This window comes from Delphinus delphis, chromosome 6 (genome assembly GCF_949987515.2).
Source record: "Delphinus delphis chromosome 6, mDelDel1.2, whole genome shotgun sequence".
Classification (NCBI taxonomy): Eukaryota; Metazoa; Chordata; class Mammalia; order Artiodactyla; family Delphinidae; genus Delphinus; species Delphinus delphis.
This window is the reverse complement of record NC_082688.1, coordinates 27175277-27195777: the sequence shown is the minus strand read 5'-3', so window position 1 is coordinate 27195777 and position 20501 is coordinate 27175277. Positions and strand designations below refer to the sequence as shown.

Here is a 20501-nt window from a genome sequence, read left to right as displayed (position 1 = left end):
TGATAGCTAATAGTTGTTGCTTACTGTTTTGTTTGTTTTTTTTTAAGATGTGGGAAAGCAGTTACCTTGTTCACTTTACACAGAGAGTAAGTGCTGGAGCCAGGATTTATACCTTGGCAATTAAGCTCCAGAGTCTGGATTCTTAAGCACTCTGTATTGCCTCTCAATGTGAGAATGGCTCAGTAAGGCAGCTAGTGTCCACTGACTAAAAGAAAAGATCATATTCATATATTATGCTGACTAGCCAATGTTCTAAACAGTCATCATCGTACAGGGCAATACTGAACAGTGCCCGTATACGTATTTTGATGGATAGCAATATATATGTGTAGAGAGACATAGTGGTGTCACATCTTACATAGGGGTTTGACTCTATAAAGATAGCATGGCCATGTATCATCAAAATAACTCTTGAATAATTCTTAAGTTTAGGGGAAATTGCTGCACTGGAGATAGACATCCTGGTTTTTAGTAAGTTTCTCAAAACTAGTTTTTCTTCCATATTGATACAAGTCACCATTTCTTGAGTTATCACCAGATGCATATCATTAAACCTTGGCATCACTTCATTTGACGATATATACACACCATCGAAAATTTACGTCTTCCAACTCATGTTCACTCCTGGGCACATTTTATTGTGTGGAATGGTGGGTTGCAGTATTTAAATTTTTATCTCCCTCTTTTTTTTTTTTCCCATGAGCACATAGAGATGAATTCCCATGTTAGTGCAAGTATGACGATATTACCCTACTGAATTCACACATACATTTCTATAGTTTGTTTTGTTGTTTGTTTTTGCATAAAAGGGCCTCTCCCTAAGAGGTAATAACAGTTAATAGTTTGGTTGGGTATTCTTGCAGACCTTCTTTTATGCATTAGCTGCATGTGTACATACCTATAGAAATGTATAGTTTTCTGTTTTCCCCCTGTAAATGATTTCTTACTGTACATATTCATATAAATATGATTTTCTTCTTGTCACGTCAGTGCATGTAAAGCTGCTACATTGTTTTGAATCGATGCATTATATTCCTCAGATTGGTTATGACATAATTTGCTAAATTTTAATTTAATTATACAATTAACAAACACTTTATTTTAAAGAATTCAGATATAATTAAATAATATAATCAATATAATTAAATAAATTTAAAGCCCCTTTGACCATCTTCCCTACTCCTAAGCTTCTCTCAGGAGATAATAACAGTTAACTTTTTGGTGTATTGCAGACCCTTTTCTGTGCATTCCATGTAAATGTATGTACCTATAGAAATGAATAGTGTTTGCATTTTTGCCCATAAATAATTACATGCTGTAATTTTTTTCAACATGATTGTGTTTGGTTTCTTGTTTTTACTCAACAGCATGTCTTGGGGATCTTCCCATGTTGACGTTGATCTACCACACTCTTGAATTGCTCTTGTATAGTATTCCATAGTGCAAATGATCATGGTTTAACTCTTCCTCTGATGATGGTCATTTAGATTGTTTTCATTTTTTTCACAGCATTATGAACAACACTGCTTTAATATTCTTGTATGGCACTCCTTGGGCACTTGAGTCAATTTTAAATTTAAAATTTTAATTGATAACTGCCAAATTGTTTTTCAAAATGGCTTTACTTGTTTTTATTCTCACAAGAGTATGTGAATTTCTTCACACCTTTGATAATTTGTTAATATTAAGCTGTAAATTTTTTTGCCAATTGAAGGTGTATGAAATAACATATTTTTAAAATTTCTTTTTCCTTAATTACTGATGAGTTGAGGACTTTCCTTTGTTTAGTTTTTTGGTATATTTATTAGTCATTCATAGTTTCTGCTTTGTGACTTGCCCATTTTTCTGTTGTGTTTGTTGTCTTTTTCTATTGATTTGTTGGAATTTGCCTTATTGGTTAAAAAAATTTTATCCCAGTCTTTTGTTATGTAGAAGTTTTAAATTTTGATGATGTCAAACTTGTAAATCTTTTCCTTTATGGCTCTTTTCTGTTCTTAGATTGCTAGATTTTTTAAAGGGGAATGTTGAATTTTTATCAAATGACCTTTTACTTTCTGTCTAAAGGAGTGATCATAATAATTTGTTAGTATAGTGCATAATTTTTTTTTAAAGGTAACAAACTTGTATTCCGAGGTAGGCACTTTTTTTTTTTAACGTGACTTTATTTGGAAAAAATGTCTTTTTTAAAAAAATGTATTTATTTAATTTATTTATTTTTGGCTGTGTTGGGTCCTCATTGCTGCATGGGCTTTCGACAGTTGCCATGAGCGGGGACCACTCTTCGTTGTGGTGCGCAGGCTTCTCATTGTGGTGGCTTCTCTTGTGGAGCATGGGCTCTAGGAGCGTGGGCTCAGTTGTTGTGGCTCACAGGCTCTAGAGCGCAGGCTCAGTAGTTGTGGCGCACGAGCTTAGTTACTCCGCGGCATGTGGGATCTTCCCGGACCAGGGCTTGAACCCATGTCCCCTGCACTGGCAGGTGGACCCTTAACCACTGTGCCACCAGGGAAGCCCTATAATGAATGATTTTAATGAATTTCTAACTATTGAATCTTCCTTAAATTCTTTGGATAAAATCTACTTGGTTATGATATATTATTCTTTTGAAAAACTAGGTTTCAATTTATTATTGATGTATTTGTGCACTATACTCATAAGTTAGAATTATAATGTATCTTCTTCCTCTCTTTTTTCTTCCCTCCCTCCTTTCCCTCCTCCCTTCCTCCCTGACTCTTTCCCTTCCTCCTTCCCCTCTGCTTCTCTCTTCTTTCTTTTCTCTATAATTTTTTATGCTGCAGTTATATTGTTTATAGACTGATTAAAGTTTTTCTAAACTCTATAATGGTTATATAACATAAAAATGAGTAATCAAAAAATATTTGGTAAATGTTTTGCATAAATTTATCTGGGTCTAGCACCTTTCTTAGGATAGATAGATCTTGGATTACCCTCTAACTTTTGTCCGTAGTTATTTGTATGTTCAAGTTTCTACCTGTTCGTAAGGGAATTTTGCTAATATATCATTTTTTAGGAAAATTGTCCATTTCAACTATATCTTCACATTTATTAGATTAAATGCATGTTTTCTTATAATAAAAAAACTCTCTAAAATTATTTCCTTTTTTTTTTTTTTTTGCTTCTAATATTCATTCCTTCCCCTCTTCCCTCCATTTTTCAGACTTGCTGAACAATGTTCTGTTTTATTGGTCTTTTCCAAGAAAAGCTTTGGGTTGGCTTTATTGATTGCCTATCTCTATCTGCCTGTTTTAGCATCTAATTAGTTTCTACTTTCATTTTTATAGTTTGCTTCTATTTCTCTGGCTGGGTTAAAAAAAATTTTTTTTCTTGTACTTTTTCCTTTAATAATTTCACTTACAGAAGAGTTGCCAGAGTAGGTCAAGGAACTTCTATATACTTTACTCAGAATCACCAACTACTGACATTTTGCCCCATTTATTTTATTTTTTTCCCAGCTTTATTGACATATAGTTGACAAAATTATATATATTTAAAGTGTGCAATGTGATGATTTGATATACAAATACATTGTGATTACCACAATCAAGTTAATTAGCACATTCATCACCTCACAGTTACCTTTTGTGTGTGTGTGCACGTGTGTGTGTGTGTATGTGTGGTGACAACACTTAAAAATCTATTCTCAGCAAATTTTAAGTATATATTATTATACAGTATTATTATTTTTTTGTTTGTTTGTTTTTGGGTTTTTTTTGCGGTACACGGGCCTCTCACTGTTGTGGCCTCTCCCGTTGCGGAGCACAGGCTCCGGACGCGCAGGCTCAGCGGCCATGGCTCACGGGCCCAGCCGCTCCGCGGCATGTGGGATCCTCCCGGACCGGGGCACGCACCCGTGTTCCCTGCATCGGCAGGCGGACTCTCAACCACTGCGCCACCAGGGAAGCCCTATACAGTATTATTAACTGCAGTCATTATGCTGTACATCAGATCCCAAGAACTTATTCATCTTATAACTAGAAGTTTGTACTTTACCACTTCTCTGGATGTTTTTGTCTGTGCATAGTATTTTTTCAGAACCACTTGAGTGTGAATTGGAGACATTTTGCCCAGTTACTTCTGATTACTTAAGTGTGTTAATTTTAAGAACCACATTATAGTTATCAAAATCAGGAAGTTTAACAGTGATACAATACTGTAATCAAAGCCACAATCCATATTTAGATTTCATCAGTTGTCCAAAAAGGTCTCTTATAGATGTTCTTTCTCACTTGGGGATATGATCTAGGAAATGCGTTGCATTTAGTTGTCTCTTTAATGTCATTTAATCTGGAACTTTCCATCAGCCTTTTTTGTGTGTGTTCCTTGACCTTGACATTGTTAAAATATAGGCTAGGTGTTTGTTGTTGTTGTTGTTGTTTTATGCCGTACGCGGGCCACTCACTGTTGTGCCCTCTCCCATTGCGGAGCACAGGCTCCGGACACGCAGGCTCAGCGGCCATGGCTCACGGGCCCAACCGCTCCGCGGCATGTGGGATCTCCCCGGACCGGGGCACTAACCCGTGTCCCCGGCATCGGCAGGTGGACTCTCAACCACTGCGCCACCAGGGAAGCCCTGTTGTTGTTTTTTTTCAGAATAATGCTCAATTTGAGTGTGTATAATTAAATTAGTTCAGGTTATACATTTTTGGTAGAAATACTATGGAAGTGATGATGTGGTCTTAGTGCATAATATCAGGAATCACCTGATATTGTTAGTTTACAGTGATGTCTGCAAGGTTTGTCCACTGTAAAGTTATTACTTCCCTCTGTAATTAATAAATAATTTGTTAGGAGACATTTGAGATGATGTAAATACCTGTTCCTCATCAGCCTTTCACCTCTGGGTTTATTTTGTTATTCTATTTCAAGCCTGTCATATTGAAATTTTAGTTTATTTATTTCAGGCTTTATTTTCTTACGTACTTAAGATTATAAATTTTTCTTAATGTATCACTTTGACATATTAACCGGCATACTTACAGTAGGGTTGGGAATGAAAGGAGACAGTGGTTGGGGAGATTGTGTTTAATAATGTACTACTAGGAAACTGGCAATAAGATCCTGAACAGAGTATTTTAAAGTTGCCCAAGTCACCCATGTCTTAACAAAATATTTCCAGTGTTGATTTAAAGAACAAAAGATATGTTTTATGATGATCATGATTGTCACACTTATGAGTATGTTCTAGAAAATTATGAAATTAAGAAGTGTGTTTAGTGCCACTGGTAACTCAGGACTTGTTTAATATACAGTATCTCAGATGGCATATTTACTTTATCATTTCAGGAGCAGTGGCGGTGGCATGGAAGAATCCTCTGTCAAGCTGGTTTACTGCTATGCTCCACTGCTTTGGTGGAGGAATTTTATCTTGTGTACTCCTTGGGGAGCCTCCATTGAGGTTTCTTGCAAACAGCACTAATATATTACTGGCATCTTCAATCTGGTAAGCTGCCATTGTGGTGAACTATGAGACATTTAAAAAAATCTGTAAATTGTTAGTAAATGGAATTTTTTTCTTTAAAAAATATTTTATATTCTTAAAAGTTAATGCATGTGCAAAGGAAGGAACCCAAATAATGCCAAAGGTTTTAAGTGCAAAGTATGTCTCTTTCTCACCCTTCTCCCTTATCCTCTCCCAGAGGTAGGTATTGTTGTCTTATGTTTCTTTAGTGGAAGCATTTCAAATATGAAAGGGCATCAAATATTTGACCCCCAACAGTTGATCTTGTGAACCTAACCTATACACACAGTTATACAACATGATAATCAAGAATGTGGCCAACTACACAAAAAGTCCAAGTGATCATGATATTTATGGTAATTGTTTTTGGTAATTGTCATACTCTTTGTTCGATTTTTCAGAGCCTTATGAAATTTAACATTAATTTTATTTTGAATTTAGTTTTGAAGTGAAAAAAAAATGTTAGTAGGAATTGCTTTGGATTCTTGCAAATTCAGCTTCAGTTATCTTTAAGAGGAATGATACATCAAGTTAAAGAAAAAAAGTGTAATACAAATCAGAGAGCTTTGTTATACCTAAAGCAAAAACCGTGCTTTTGATTAGAAACCATAGCAATGAAATACGTAACATTAGGAGCACTTGAAGTTAATTTTTATTGTGATGATTTTAAATGAATATGTAACCAGTCATAAAAGGGAATATTATAAATAGTAGTAGCAATGGGACACATAGTGGGAACTAGTGGCAGTAGAAACTATTAAGAGTAGAACAATAAATTTGATAGCTAATATTTATTGAGTTATTACCATATGTCAGCTAAATTCTTAATATTCGTTGTCATGTTTAATCACCAGAGTCCAATGAAGTAGCTATTATTATTTCCATTTGAAAAATGAGAAATCTGAGGCATAGAGGAACTTTGCTGAAATTTTCGTATTTAGTAAGTGATTGAGCTAGGATCCAAAACCAGGAAGTTTGACTTTGGAGCCTTGCCACTTAACAGCCACTGTCTCTCATTGATTTGTTTAACCATCCCTTAAAGTATATTCTTCCAGTTGCTATGTGTTTTAAAACACTTTCTCAAGGACTTTTATTTCTATAGCAATATTTTAAAAGGATATTAACATTTTGGAGAATTCTTTTTATGTGTGTAGATGCTTAAACTATATGAAAAGTAGGATATCCAGAATCTGACACTTTTCATCACTTCCACTTCTGCTCCTGTATACTAATTACCACTATTGCTTGGACAGTTGCAGTAGCTTCCTAAGTGTTCTAGCTGCTTCTTTCATTATCCCCCTGAGTCTTTTCTTCACATAGTAGATAAAGTGATTATTTTAAAATGTTGGAACATATTACTCCTATGCTCAATAGTTTCTTATCTTACTACGAGTAAAATTCAAAATTCTTAACGTAGCCTATAAGACCCTATAAAATCTTCCCCTTCCACTCTCTTTGTTGTAATGTCTTTCTCCTGTACGCCTGCTCAGTCTGTGCTAGCCACGTTGGCTTTGCCATTTCTTGAACACAAAGATGTTCTTCTGCCTCAGCGCCTTTGTGCTTGCTCTCTTTTCTCTGTGATGTTCTTTTCCCAGAAGGCTCATATTTTCTTTTCTTGGAGAGATCTTCTCTGAAAAAAACACCTCCTCTCCCATGACTATCACATCATACTTCTTTTTTTTCCCCTAGATTTATTACTGTATGATGTGTTGTCTGTTTATTTCTTCTCACGTTGGTTTGTCTCACTCCACTAGAATAACAGCCTATCAGAGAAGGGACTTTGTTTTGTTAACTGTGTGCCAAGTATTGTTCTAAGTTCAGTAAGTACATTGCTAAAGGAACGGACAGCTTGTGTTCTGTTATATGGGAGTTCTATAATTAGTAGCAAGAAATTACAGATCTTGGTTAGTGATACACTAAATGAAATAAAAGTGCTTGTCTGTAAATATATACTTCCTTGGCTGAAACAAAAAGATATGTTAGAAATGGAAAATAAGAAATGCATTTTTCTGTATTGAATTAATAGTATAGTATTTAATTATTTGTTAACTTGAGATCTTTTATTATGCCCATTTTACGTAAGAGGAAATTGAGGCCTGAAGAGTTGGTAAATGACAGGGTCTGGATTTCAACTTAGCATGATCTTAACCAAGAAGACTTTTCATTATGAACAATATGTGTTTTTTAAAAGTTTTAATTAATATTGAGTAGGTACAAAGGAACATTTATAAAAATATGCAGAGTATAAAGAATTATGATATAATAAAAACTTGTATATCCATCATTTAGATTAAGAAAAGAATTGCCACTTACAAAAATATTTTATTAAAAGATGATGACCTGCTTTCTGAGATTTCCTGGGTCTTTTCCCCTTCCCCAGTTTGGTCTGGACCTTCCCCTTCTTTTGTTCTATCCTGCTCAGTTTTGATTCTCCATCAGCAGTTTCTTCTTATTATTGGACTTGTTCTAGAAGGGAGCCTGGGTGGATCAGTTTTCAGAGTTCACAGGGACTACATTGGTCCAACCCCTTCAGACGTTATCATGGACCCTTTGTCTCACCTGGTATTGGAAATGTAAGAATCCTTCCAGTTTCAGCTGTTGTTGTTGTTTTCCAGATTGGCCTGCTGTGCCTTCTAGTGAATTCCCATTAGCTATTTTGAAGCTGTTTTGTTCTTAGGTCCATTAGTTGCCACCTTGCTGCTTTCTTCTTCCTGCCAAGCAGTTTATTTCTATGTATGTTGGTGATTTGCCTTTACCCATTTGCATTTTGGGATTTAAAGGGATACCTTGTCACATAGTTTTGTTGTAAGTGCTATGGATGGGATTTTGGCTTTGCTATCTAGTTGCCCTGTTTTTATGAGGGGATTTGAAGAGATCAAAATCTAGGCAACTACTGCTGCCACCATCTTCCCAGAACAGTTGCTGTTAGTTTTGATGTCCCCATGTGACCCTCCACCCTCAGCCCGATCCCATCTTCTCTCTTCCTTACTCATAGGTAACAATTACCCTTAATTTTGTACCTTTCATTCCTTTAGTTTTCTATGCAGTTCTGACATATATTTTTCTAAATAATATAGTTTTTGAAAATTTTATAAATGGAATCATATGTATGTATTTTTCAGTGACTTGCTTTTTTTGTTCAGCCTCTGTTCCTGAGATTCAGTCTATTGTGTATGCTTGTAATTTATTACTTTTCACTTCTGTATAGCTTATCAGAATGAATTGTCATCGTATATTCATCCATTTCTCTGTTGACATAGAGTTGTTTCTAGTATTTTTTCTGTTACAGTATTGCTAAGAACATGATGTACATGGGTAAGATTTTCTCTTGATATAGCTTAAGAGTAGATTTACTGAGTTATAGGGAAAGTGATTTATTTTATTTTATTTTATTTTTTATTTTTTTTGCGGTCCGCGGGCCTCTCACTGCTGTGGCCTCTCCCGTTGCAGAGCACAGGCTCCAGATGCGCAGGCTCAGCGGCCATGGCTCATGGGCCCAGCCGCTCCGCGGCATGTGGGATCTTCCCGGACCGGGGCACGAACCCGTGTCCCCTGCATCGGCAGGCAGACTCTCAACCACTGTGCAACCAGGGAAGCCCCAGGGAAAGTGATTTTTAAGCTCTATTAGATAATGAGAAATCATTTCCCAAAATGGTTGTAATAATTTACATCTCCACTGTATTGCACTTAATCTAAGAACTGGACTTTACCAATAACTTATATATATACTTATATTTCTCTCGCAGATCCCATCTCTCTGCACTTTTTCCACAGTTAACCTCTACCCTGTGTTTATCTTTGTGTTTGTATTTTTTAAAAAGGTGTATATTTTATATATGAATATATAAACAATAGATTTTTTTAGTTTTATTTGTTTTTGGCCCTATTTTAAAATGGGGTATTATGCTCTGTATAGTTCTCTAGGACTTTTTTTCATTCAACATTATGTTACTAAGATTCATCTGTGTTTTGCTAGTAGCTATAGTACATTCATTCCTTCTCACTGTTGTAGAATCTATTAATATTAATAACTGTATTTTATTTATTCTTCTGATGAGCATTTTTATTGATTCTAGTTGTTGGGCATTACAAAACAACAAGAGCAGCCACTGATGTAGTACAGACACTTTTCTAAGTGCTTTACATTTATTATCTCATTTAACCTCACAAGAAACTGGTGAGGTAGGCTCTCTATTATTTTCATTTAATAAATGGGGAATCTGAGGCAAGAAGGGTTAAATAACTTGCCCAAGGAATCACAGGTATCTAGTAGCTGAAGCCAGCATTCAAACCTAGACTACCTAGTGCTTTAGTCTGCACTTATACAGTGTATTGTTTTGGACTTGGGAAATACTGGCATTGTCTTTGTGCTCACAGACCCTTAAATATAAAAAATGATGCTTGCTTAAAAGCATAGTATATTTTACTGTTTTCTTTTTCAAGGTTTTAATGTTGAGAACAAATGTGTAATCTTTGCTTCATTTGATTTTAATTTGGGAAATTAAAATGATGTTTGTAATGTACTTTAAACTCTAGCAAGCTAAAGTAAGGGAGTATGTGAATGTACTTATTGGCAAGGTCATCTTTAGTACAGTAGCTCATAGTGCTCACATTTGGAGATTAGCACCATCTACTGGCAAAGGGAAACAATAACTTGGTATGTCCTAGTATGTTTAATAGTTTGGAAGACAGTGTACCCTTTCATAGGATTTTTTTTTTGAAAACTGTTTCTGGGGGGGAATAAATATTTTATAATTTCTCTGTGTATTGATTTTTATGCCCCATTTTGTTTTCCTTTAACTTCCAAGTATCAGTTATATATTGCACATTTGCATAACTGAGACTGCATTTTTATGAGGAAGAGTACAACAAAAGGTATAGTTTTATAGGTCTGTCATTCTGTAATAGTCTTTTTCAAAGCATATACATAAAATTATTAATTTGTTAGAGTAGTAAGAGCAAGAGCAAAGCTCTTGTATTGGACTAATATGAACTGTATTTAACTTACTGTTCTGTTTTGGCCGAGTTAAGTCATACTGTTTTGGTAGTCAGAGGAGGAAAATTAAGGAAGGGTGAAAACAGTTCTCAGAGACTAACCGTGGGAAGCTCAGCTCTTGGTATTAACCTAAATTCTAATTTCGTCTTTCCTACTTAAACTGGGTTAGCTTTCATTTGTCAGTGAACTCGCATCCTGCTTGTATCCTGTTTTATTTTATTTTATTTTTAACATCTTTATTGGAGTATAATTGATTTACAATGTTGTGTTAGTTGCTGCTGTATGACAAAGTGAATCAGCTGTACGTATACATATATCCCCATATCGCCTCACTCTTGCATCTTCCTCCCACCCTCCCTATCGGACCCCTCTAGGTGGTCACAAAGCACCAAGCTGATCTCCCTGTGCTATGCGGCTGCTTCCCACAGGCTATCTCTTTTACATTTGGTAGTGCATATATGTCAGTGCTACTCTCTCACTTCGTCCCAGCTTACCCTAACCACTCGCCATGTCCTCAAGTCCATTCTCTATGTCTGCGTCTTTATTCTTGTCCTGCCCCCAGGTTCTTCAGAACCATTTTTTTTTAGATTCCATATATATGTGTAAGCATATGGTATTTGTTTTTCTCTTTCTGACTTACTTCACTCTGTATGACAGACTCTAGGTCCATCCACCTCACTACAAATACCTCAATTTCGCTTCTTTTTATGGCTGAGTAATATTCTATTTATATATTGCCACATCTTCTTTATCCATTTATCTGTTGATGGACACTTAGGTTGCTTCCATGTCCTGGCTACTGTAAATAGTGCTGCAGTGAACGTTGTGGTACGTGTCTCTTCTTGAATTATGGTTTTCTCAGGGTATATGCCCAGTAGAGGGATTGCTGGGTCATATGATAGTTCTATCCTTAGTTTTTTAAGGAACCTCCATACTGTTCTCCATAGTGGCTGTATCAATTGACATTCCCACCAACAGTGCAAGAGGGTTCCCTTTTCTCCACACCCTCTCCAGCATTTATTGTTTGTAGATTTTTTGATGATGGCCATTCTGACAGGTGTGAGGTGATACCTCATTGTAGTTGTTTTTTTGTTTTTGTTTTTTAAAAATTAATTTTATTTATTTATTTTTGCTGTGTTGGGTCTTCGTTTCTGTGCGAGGGCTTTCTCCAGTTGTGGCAAGCGGGGGCCGCTCTTCATTGCGGTGCGCGGGCCTCTCACTATCGTGGCCTCTCTTGTTGCGGAGCACAGGCTCCAGACGCGCAGGCTCAGTAGTTGTGGCTCACGGGCCTAGTTGCTCCGTGGCATGTGGGATCCTCCCAGACCAGGGCTCGAACCCATGTCCCCTGCATTAGCAGGCAGATTCTCAACCACTGCGCCACCAGGGAAGCCCCTCATTGTAGTTTTGATTTGCATTTCTCTAATGATTAGTGATGTTGAGCATCATTTCATGTGTTTGTTGGCAATCTGTATATCATCTTTGGAGAAATGTCTATTTAGGTCTTCTGCCCATTTTTGGGTTGGGTTGCTTGTTGTTTTTTTCTTTAAACTTTATTTTTATTTATTATTATTTTTTTTTTGCGGTACGCGGCCCTCTCACTGCTGTGGCCTCTCCCGTTGCAGAGCACAGGCTCCGGACGCGCAGGCTCAGCGGCCATGGCTCATGGGCCCAACCGCTCTGCGGCATGTGAGATCTTCCTGGACCGGGGCACGAACCCATGTCCCCTGCATCGACAGGCGGACTCTCAACCACTGCGCCACCGGGGAAGCCCCAGGTTGCTTGTTTTTTTTGATATTGAGCTGCATGAGCTGCTTGTAAATTTTGGAGATTAATCCTTTGTCAGTTGCTTCGTTTGCAAATATTTTTTCCCATTCTGAGGGTTGTCTTTTCATCTTGTTTATGTTCTCCTTTTCTGTGCAAAAGCTTTTAAGTTTCATTAGGTCCCATTTGTTTATTTTTGTTTTTATTTCCATTTTTCTAGGAGGTGGGTCAAAAAAGGATCTTGCTGTGATTTATGTCATAGAGTGTTCTGCCTATGTTTTCCTCTCAGAGTTTTTTAGTGTCTGGCCTTACATTTAGGTCTTGAATCCATTTTGAGTTTATTTTTGTGTATGGTGTTAGGGGGTGTTCTAATTTCATTCTCTTACATATAGCTGTCCAGTTTTCCCAGCACCACTTATTGAAGAGATTGTCTTTTTTCCATTGTATATTCTTGCCTCCTGTATCAAAGATAAGGTAACCATATGTGCATGGGTTTATCTCTGGGCTTTCTGTCCTGTTCCATTGATCTATATTTTTGTTTTTATGCCAGTACCATTACTGAAGGTACTGTAGGTTTGTAGTATACTCTGAAGTCAGGGAGCCTGATTCCTCCAGCTCCGTTTTTCTTTCTCAACACTGCTTTGGCTATTCAGGGTCTTTTGTGTTTCCATACAAATTGTGAAGTTTTTTGTTATAGTTCTGTAAAAAATGCCATTAGTAGTTTGATAGGGATTGCATTGAATCTGTAGATTGCTTTGGGTAGTAGAGTCATTTTCACAATGTTGATTCTTCCATTCCAAGAACATGGTATGTCTCTCCATCTGTTTCTTTCATCAGTGTCTTATAGTTTTCTATATACAGGTTTTTTTGTCTCCTTAGGTAGGTTTATTCCTAGGTATTTTGTTCTTTTTATTGCAGCAGTAAATGGGAGTGTTTCCTTAATTTCAATTTCAGATTTTTTGTCATTAGTGTATAGGAATGCAAGAGATTTCTGTGCATTAATTTTGTATCCTGCTACTTTACGAACTTCATTGGTTAGCTCTAGTAGTTTTCTGGTGGTATCATTATGATTCTGTATGTATAGTATCATGTCATCTGCAAACAGTGACAGTTTTACTTCTTCTTTTCCGATTTGGATTCCTTTTATTTCTTTTTCTTCTCTGATTGCTGTGGCTAAAACTTCCAAAACTATGTTGAATAATAGTGGTGAGAGTGGGCAACGTTGTCTTGTTCCTGGTCTTAGTGGAAATGGTTTTAGTTTTTCACCATTGAGATCCATGTTGGCTGTGGGTTTGTCATATATGGCCTTCATTATGTTGAGGTAAGTTCCCTCTATGCCTACCTTCTGGAGGGTTTTTATCATAAATGGGTGTTGAATTTTGTTGAAAGCTTTTTCTGCATCTGTTGAGATGATCATATGGTTTTTCTCCTGCAGTTTGTTAATATGGTGTATCATGTTGATTGATTTGCATATATTGAAGAATCCTTGCATTCCTGGGATAAACCCCACTTGATCATGGTGTATGATCCTTTTACTGTGCTGTTGGATTCTGATTGCTAGTTTTTTGTTGAGGATTTTTGCATCTATGTTCATCAGTGATATTGGCCTGTAGTTTTCTTCCTTTGTGACATCTTTGGTTTTGGTATCAGGTGATGGTGGCCTTATAGAATGAGTTTGGGAGTGTTCCTCCATCTGCAATATTTTGGAAGAGTTTGAGCAGGATAGGTGTTAGCTCTTCTCTAAATGTTTGATAGAATTTGCCTGTGAAGCCATCTGGTCCTGGGCTTTTGTTTGTTGGAAGATTTTTAATCACAGTTTCAATTTCAGTGCTTGTGACTGGTCTCTTTATATTTTCTATTTCTTCCTGGTTCAGTCTCGGAAGGTTGTGCTTTTCCAAGAGTTTGTCCATTTCTTCCAGGTTGTCCATTTTATTGGCATACAGTTGCTTGTAGTAACCTCTCATGGTCCTTTGTATTTCTGCAGTGTCAGTTGTTACTTCTCCTTTTTCATGTGTAATTTTGTTGATTTGAGTCTTTTCCCTTTTTTCTTGAAGAGTCTGGCTAATAGTTTATCAATTTTATCTTCTCAAAGAACCAGCTTTCAGTTTTACTGATCTTTGCTCTTATGTCCTTCATTTCTTTATTTATTTCTGATCTCATTTTTATGATTTCTTTCCTTCTGCTAACTTTGTTTTTTTGGTTTTTTTGTTCTTCTTGCTCTAATTGCTTTAGGTGTAAGGTTAGGTTGTTTATTTAAGATGTTTCTTGCTTCTTGAGGTAGGATTGTATTGCTCTAAGCTCCCTCTTAGAACTGCTTTTGCTGCATCCCATAGATTTTGGGTTGTTGTGTTTTCATTGTCGTTTGTTTTTAGGTTTTTTTTGATTTCCTCTGATTTCTTCAGTGATCTCTTGGTTATTTAGTAGTGTATTGTTTAGCATCCATGTGTTTTTATTTTTTTACAGGATTTTTCCTGTAATTGATATCTAGTCTCATAGCGTTGTGGTCAGAAAAGATACTTAATATGATTTCAGTTTTCATAAGTTTACCAAGGCTTAATTTGTGACCCAAGATATGATCTATCCTGGAGAATGTTCCATGAGCACTTGAGAAGAAAGCGTATTCTGTTGTTTTTGGATGGAATGTCCTTTAAATATCAATTAAGTCCATCTTGTTTAATGTGTCATTTAAAGCTTGCATTTCCTTATTTATTTTCATTTTGGGTGATCTGTCCATTGGTGAAAGTGGGGTGTTAAAGTCCCCTACTATGATTGTGCTACTGTCGATTTCCCCTTTTGTGGCTCTTAGCATTTCCCTTATGTATTGAGCTGCTCCTGTTCTGGGTTCATACGCATTTACAATTGTTATATCTTCTTCTTGGATTCATCCCTTGATCGTTATGTAGTGTCCTTCTTTGTCTGTTTTAATAGTCTTTATTTTAAAGTCTATTTTATCTGATACGAATATCGTTACTCCAGCTTTCTTTTGATTTCCATTTGCATGGAATATCTTTTTCCATCCCCTCACTTTCAGTCTGTATGTGTCCCTAGGTCTGAAGTGGGTCTTTTGTAGACAGCATATATATGCGTCTTGTTTCAGTATCCATTCAGCCAGTCTGTGTCTTGTTTGGAGCATTTAATCCATGTACATTTAAGGTAATTATCTATGTGTGTTCCTATTACCATTTTCTTAAATGTTTTGGGTTTGATATTGTAGGTCTTTTCCGTCTCTTGTGTTTTCTGCCTAGAGAAGTTCCTTTAGCATTTGCTGTAAAGCTGGTTTGGTGGTACTTAATTCTGTTAGCTTTTGCTTGTCTGTAAAGTTTTTAACTTCTCCATTGAATCTGAATGAGATTCTTGCCTGGTAGAGTAATCTTGGTTTTAGGTTTTTCCCTTTCATCACTTTAAATATGTCCTGCCGCTCCCTTCTGGCTTGGAGAGTTTCTGCTGAAAGATCAGCTGTTAACCTTATGGGGATTCCCTTGTATGGTTTTGTTGTTTTTCCCTTGCTGCTTTTAATATTTTTTTTTGTATTTAATTTTTGATAGTTTGATTAATATGTGTTTTGGCGTCTTTCTCCTTGGATTTATCCTTTCTGCGTTTCCTGGACTTGATTGACTATTTCCTTTCCTATATTAGGGAAGTTTTCAACTATAATCTCTTGAAATATTTTCTCAGACCCTTTCTTTTTCTCTTCTTCTTCTGGGAGCCCTATAATTTGAATGTTGGTGCGTTTAATGTTGTCCCAGAGGTCTCTGAGACTGTCCTCAATTCTTTTCATTCTTTTTTCTTTATTCTGCTCTGTGGTAGTTATTTCCACTATTTTATCTTCTAGGTCACTTATCCGTTCTTCTGCGTCAGTTATTCTGCTATTGATTCCTTCTAGAGAATTTTAAATTTCATTTATTGTGTTGTTCATCCCTGTTTGTTTGCTCTTTAGTTCTTCTAGTTTCTTGTTAAACGTTTCTTGTATTTTTTCCATTCTATTTCCAAGATTTTGGATCATGTTTACTACCGTTACTCTGAATTCTTTTTCAGGTAGACTGCCTATTTCCTCTTCATTTGTTTGGTCTGGTGGGTTTTTACTTTGCTCCTTCATCTGCTGAGTATTTCTCTGTCTTCTCATTTTGCTTAACTTACTGTGTTTAGGGTCTCCGTTTAGCAGGCTGCACGTTTGTAGTTGCTGTTGTTTTTGGTGTCTGCCTCCAGTGGCTAAGGTTGGTTCAGTGGGTTGTGTAGGCTTCCTGGTGGAGGGGGCTGGTGCCTGTGTTCTGGTGGTTGTGGCTGGAGTTTGTGTTTCTTGTGTGTAAGACAAGGTCCAGTGTTGTGTTTTGGGGTGTCTGTGAACTTATTTTGATCTTAGGCAGCCTCTGTGCTGATGGGTGGGGTTGTGTTCCTGTCTTGCTAGTTGTTTGGCATGGGGCGTCCAGCACTGGAGCTTGCTGGTTGTTGAGTGGAGCCAGGTCTTTGTGTTTAGGTGGAGATCTCTTGGAGAGCTTTTGCTGATTGTTATTACGTGGGGCTGGGAGGTCTCTGGTGGTCCAGTGTCCTAAACTTGGCTCTTCCACCTAAGAGGCTTAGGCCTCACACATGGCCGGAGCACCAAGACCCTAAAGCAAGCCTCCCACAGACCTTCCCGAGGGTACCTTGTTTACATGAAAACGGCAGGAGGAAGAGGCATAGCTGGACTGCGTATTCTCTGTCAAATCACCAAGCTGAATTCTTGTATCCTGTTTTAGACTAACTTCTGTTATTTAGCACTCTTCCTTGTCATTTTTTTCTCTATGTTAATTACTTAGATTAAGTCACTTAGACTTAAAAATGTATGAGAAATAAATTGCCTTCTCGTTCCGTTTCATGTCTGATATGTTCTAGTCCTTCATTTTTGATATGTTTTCTTTAAGCACTTTTCAAGTTAAAAGTTCCATAGATGTTACAATTTTAGTTAAAGGTGAAATTATAATCTTTATAGGAGGGACATGATGATTTCTTAATGAGTGTTTGTTGAGTGAGGCATTGATGGAATTTTTAAAAGGTGACTTGTGTTATAGAGCAGGAATGGCTACTTAGGGCACCACTGGTCTGATCTGCTTACTTGTAAGTCTACTGAGCACAATAAATAGTTGTTCTTTTGCCCTGTGGCTATTTAACAATTGAAACAAGAACTGTTTTCTGTTTAAAATATTAGCATATTGTAGGTATACTTTAGAAATACAGTAAGTCCCCTACGTACAAACGAGTTCAGTTCTGAGAGCTCGTTCTTAAGTGGAACTTGTTTGTAAGTCCAACAAAGTTAGCCTAGGTACCTAACTAACAATTGGCTATGTAGTACGGTACTGTAATAGGTGTATAATACTTTTCCACAAATAATACATAAAAAACACACAAAAATAAAGAAAACATTTAAAATCTTACAGTACAGTACCTTGAGAAGTACAGCAGTACAGTACAACAGCTGGCATACAGGGGCTGGCATCAAGTGAACAGGGAAGAAACGTTACTGACTGGAAGAGGGAGAGGAGGTGGGAGATGGCAGAGCTGAAGGATCGTCAGCAACAGGAGACGGAGGGCAAGCCGCAATTCCACTCAGGCCTGACGTTGATGGCAGAGGTTCTGGTTCCTTGCTTGATTTAATTCTATCTACCCTCTTGAAAAAACGATCCAGTGGTGTCTGGGTAGTCGCTTTTTTTTTTTCTCATCGTAGATGACAGTGTAGCCCTGGATTGCATTCTGAATGGCTGCTGCAACCTTTGCGTACCGTTCTATATTCGGGTCCTGTGCCTCAAAAACTAACAGTGCCTCCTCAAATAAAGAAAATCCCCTTGCCATTTCCTGTATCATGAATCTCTTCAGTTCTTCGGTTACTTCTTCTTCCTCTTATCTCTTCGTGTTTTCTCTGGGCCTCCAATTGCATCAGGTCTTCAATACTAAACTCCTCGTGTTGCACAGCAAGGAGTACATTGAAGTCGTCCTCTTGCAGATCTAGCGCCAGCTATTCGCTGAGGGTCACTAAGTTGCTGAAGACCTCTTTGGACTCCTCATCCACCTTCTCAAATCCACGAAAATCATGAACAAACTGTGGGCAAAGGTTCTTCCAAACCCCAGTCGTGGTGATGGCCATAACCTTATGCCAATCAAAGTTGATATTTTTTATGACCTTGTAGATGTTACAGTCCTTCCAGAAATGTTGCAGGGTTGTTCCTGATCCGTCACTCGCCTTTACTGCCTGATGAAAAGTGTGATGTAAATAATATTTCTTGAAAGTTGGTATAACTCCCTGGTCCATAGGTTGGATGAGCAACATAGTATTTGGTGACAGATGCACTACTTTGAGGTTGAGATGAAAGTCATCCATGAATGGGGGGTGGCCCGGAGTAGCAAAAGAATGTTGAATGGGATGTCCTTTGCCAAGCAATATTTCTCTACCTCTGGGATAAGGTGCTAGAAAAACCAGTCCTGGAAAATGGCCTGTGTAACTCAGGCTTGGGGTTATTACTCTTCCACACAACAGGAAGAGAGCCTTTGGCTATGTGTTTAAGGATTCTTGGGTTCTCTGAATGATAAACTAAGAGAGGCTTCAGCTGCATATTGCCGGAAGCATTGCCACCAAACTACAGAGTTAGCCTATTCTTTGCTGCTTTATAGCCTGACATCAGCTTTTCCTCCTTACTGATGTAACTTCAGTCTGGCATCCTCTTCCAGTACAGTTCTGTCTCATCCACATTAAAAACCTGCTTGGGTAAATATGCACCTTCATCAATAATTTCTTGAAGTGTTTCAGGAAATTCTCGAGCGGCTACCGTATCTGCACTTGCTGCCTCGCCACTTAGTTTTACGTTGTGAAGGTTGGCTCTGCCTTAAACTGATGAAACCAGCCATGGCTGGCATTAAAAGGTGTGCCCTCTGATTCTTCGCCACGTTTCTTCTTCAAGTCTTCATAAAGGCTTTTAGCTTTCTCTTGAATCAGCATTAAGCTGAGCAGGACTCAGTGCTGATGTTGATCCTGCATCCGCACACTGAGAAGTTTCTCCATCTCCTCCATCACTTTTCCGTTCTTTTTCAATATTATTGTTGACATCACTGGCATAGCAGACTTCGTGTTAACATGATCTTGTCCTTGTTCTTTAGAATCGTGCCGATGGTTGAACGATTCGTGTTATAAGAACGAGCGACATCTACCATCTTTTCGCCTCACTCCACTCAATTATTTTACTTTTGTTTCTGTCCTTATCGCTTGGCTCTTCTTAGCAGTACCAGCTACATCACTGCTGCTTTTAACGCTTGCTCCCGGATATCCGGGGCTTGAAATAAAGATACTGTACTACTATACTCTATACAGTACTGTGCAGAAAAGTACACAGAACACAACCACTTGTAGAGGACGTATGCGTGTGATAATGTATGCCAGACATATGAACTAACTTATGTGATTGGACATGGGAACGCATGTTCACATCTTTGAAAGTTCGCGACTTGAAGGTTCAGATATAGGGGACTTATGTATCTGATTGATGCAATAAAGACTTATTTATTAGAAATAGCAGTAATTACAAATTTTAGACCATATGCCATAATGTCACATAGTTGAGTGTAAAAAGTCCAAGATTGGGACTTCCCTGGTGGTCCAGTGGTTAAGACTCCATGCTTCCACTGCAGGGGGCACAGGTTTTATCCCTAGTTGGAGAACTAAGATCCCGCATGCCCCGTGACACAGCCAAAAAAAAAAAAAGAAGTCCAAGATTGCTCTTGTGATAGTGTAGCCTTTTAACTCATGTTGAAGATAGTCTTGGTGTAGAGAATGAAAATGGGGTCGTGTGTATTATTTTTGTTTTGTTGTTTTTTTGTTTGAGTATTTTGAGCATTCATTACTGCTAAAGTGAAACCAAATCTCCCTGTCTTAATCTAATCTAGAGTGGATACCAAAATATTTTTATTTTATTTAAAAATACATTTAAAAATTGCTTAGGTGTAACTTTGTTTTTTTCCCCCTGGCACCTAGCCAACTTCCTGGAAATTTGTTCTATATTTAAAGAGAGACTTGTATAGAGGCTTTCAAAATGTTATATGAACATTAAAGATTTTATATAATACCAGTCATTTTTAAAAAGCTTTTACTACTTTTAGATAATTTATTCCTTTGTCTCAAACTCTTTAATTATCAGATGATTCTTTGATTTGATATATTTTGTGGTTTGCCTCCTGCTAATTTTTTAACTGTTAATAAATGATTTAACTCAGGCCTACTGTTTTTTTGTTAATAAATTTATTTAT

General features: G+C 37.2%; 1 protein-coding gene across 7 annotated transcripts in view; it reads left to right on the top strand.

Annotated features, from left to right (window-relative positions):
• The window catches only part of TMEM38B (transmembrane protein 38B), a 274182-nt gene that overhangs the window by 15739 nt on the left and 237942 nt on the right, over positions 1 to 20501 (top strand). For all 7 annotated transcript variants that reach the window (XR_009519837.1, XR_009519838.1, XM_060014391.1 and 4 more), the window contains exon 2: positions 5302 to 5458. Coding sequence is in view for 5 of the 7 variants with exons in the window: in XM_060014391.1 (XP_059870374.1) it covers positions 5302 to 5458 (157 nt within the window). In the remaining 2 variants the exon portion in view is untranslated. The remainder of the gene's footprint in view (positions 1 to 5301; positions 5459 to 20501) is intronic.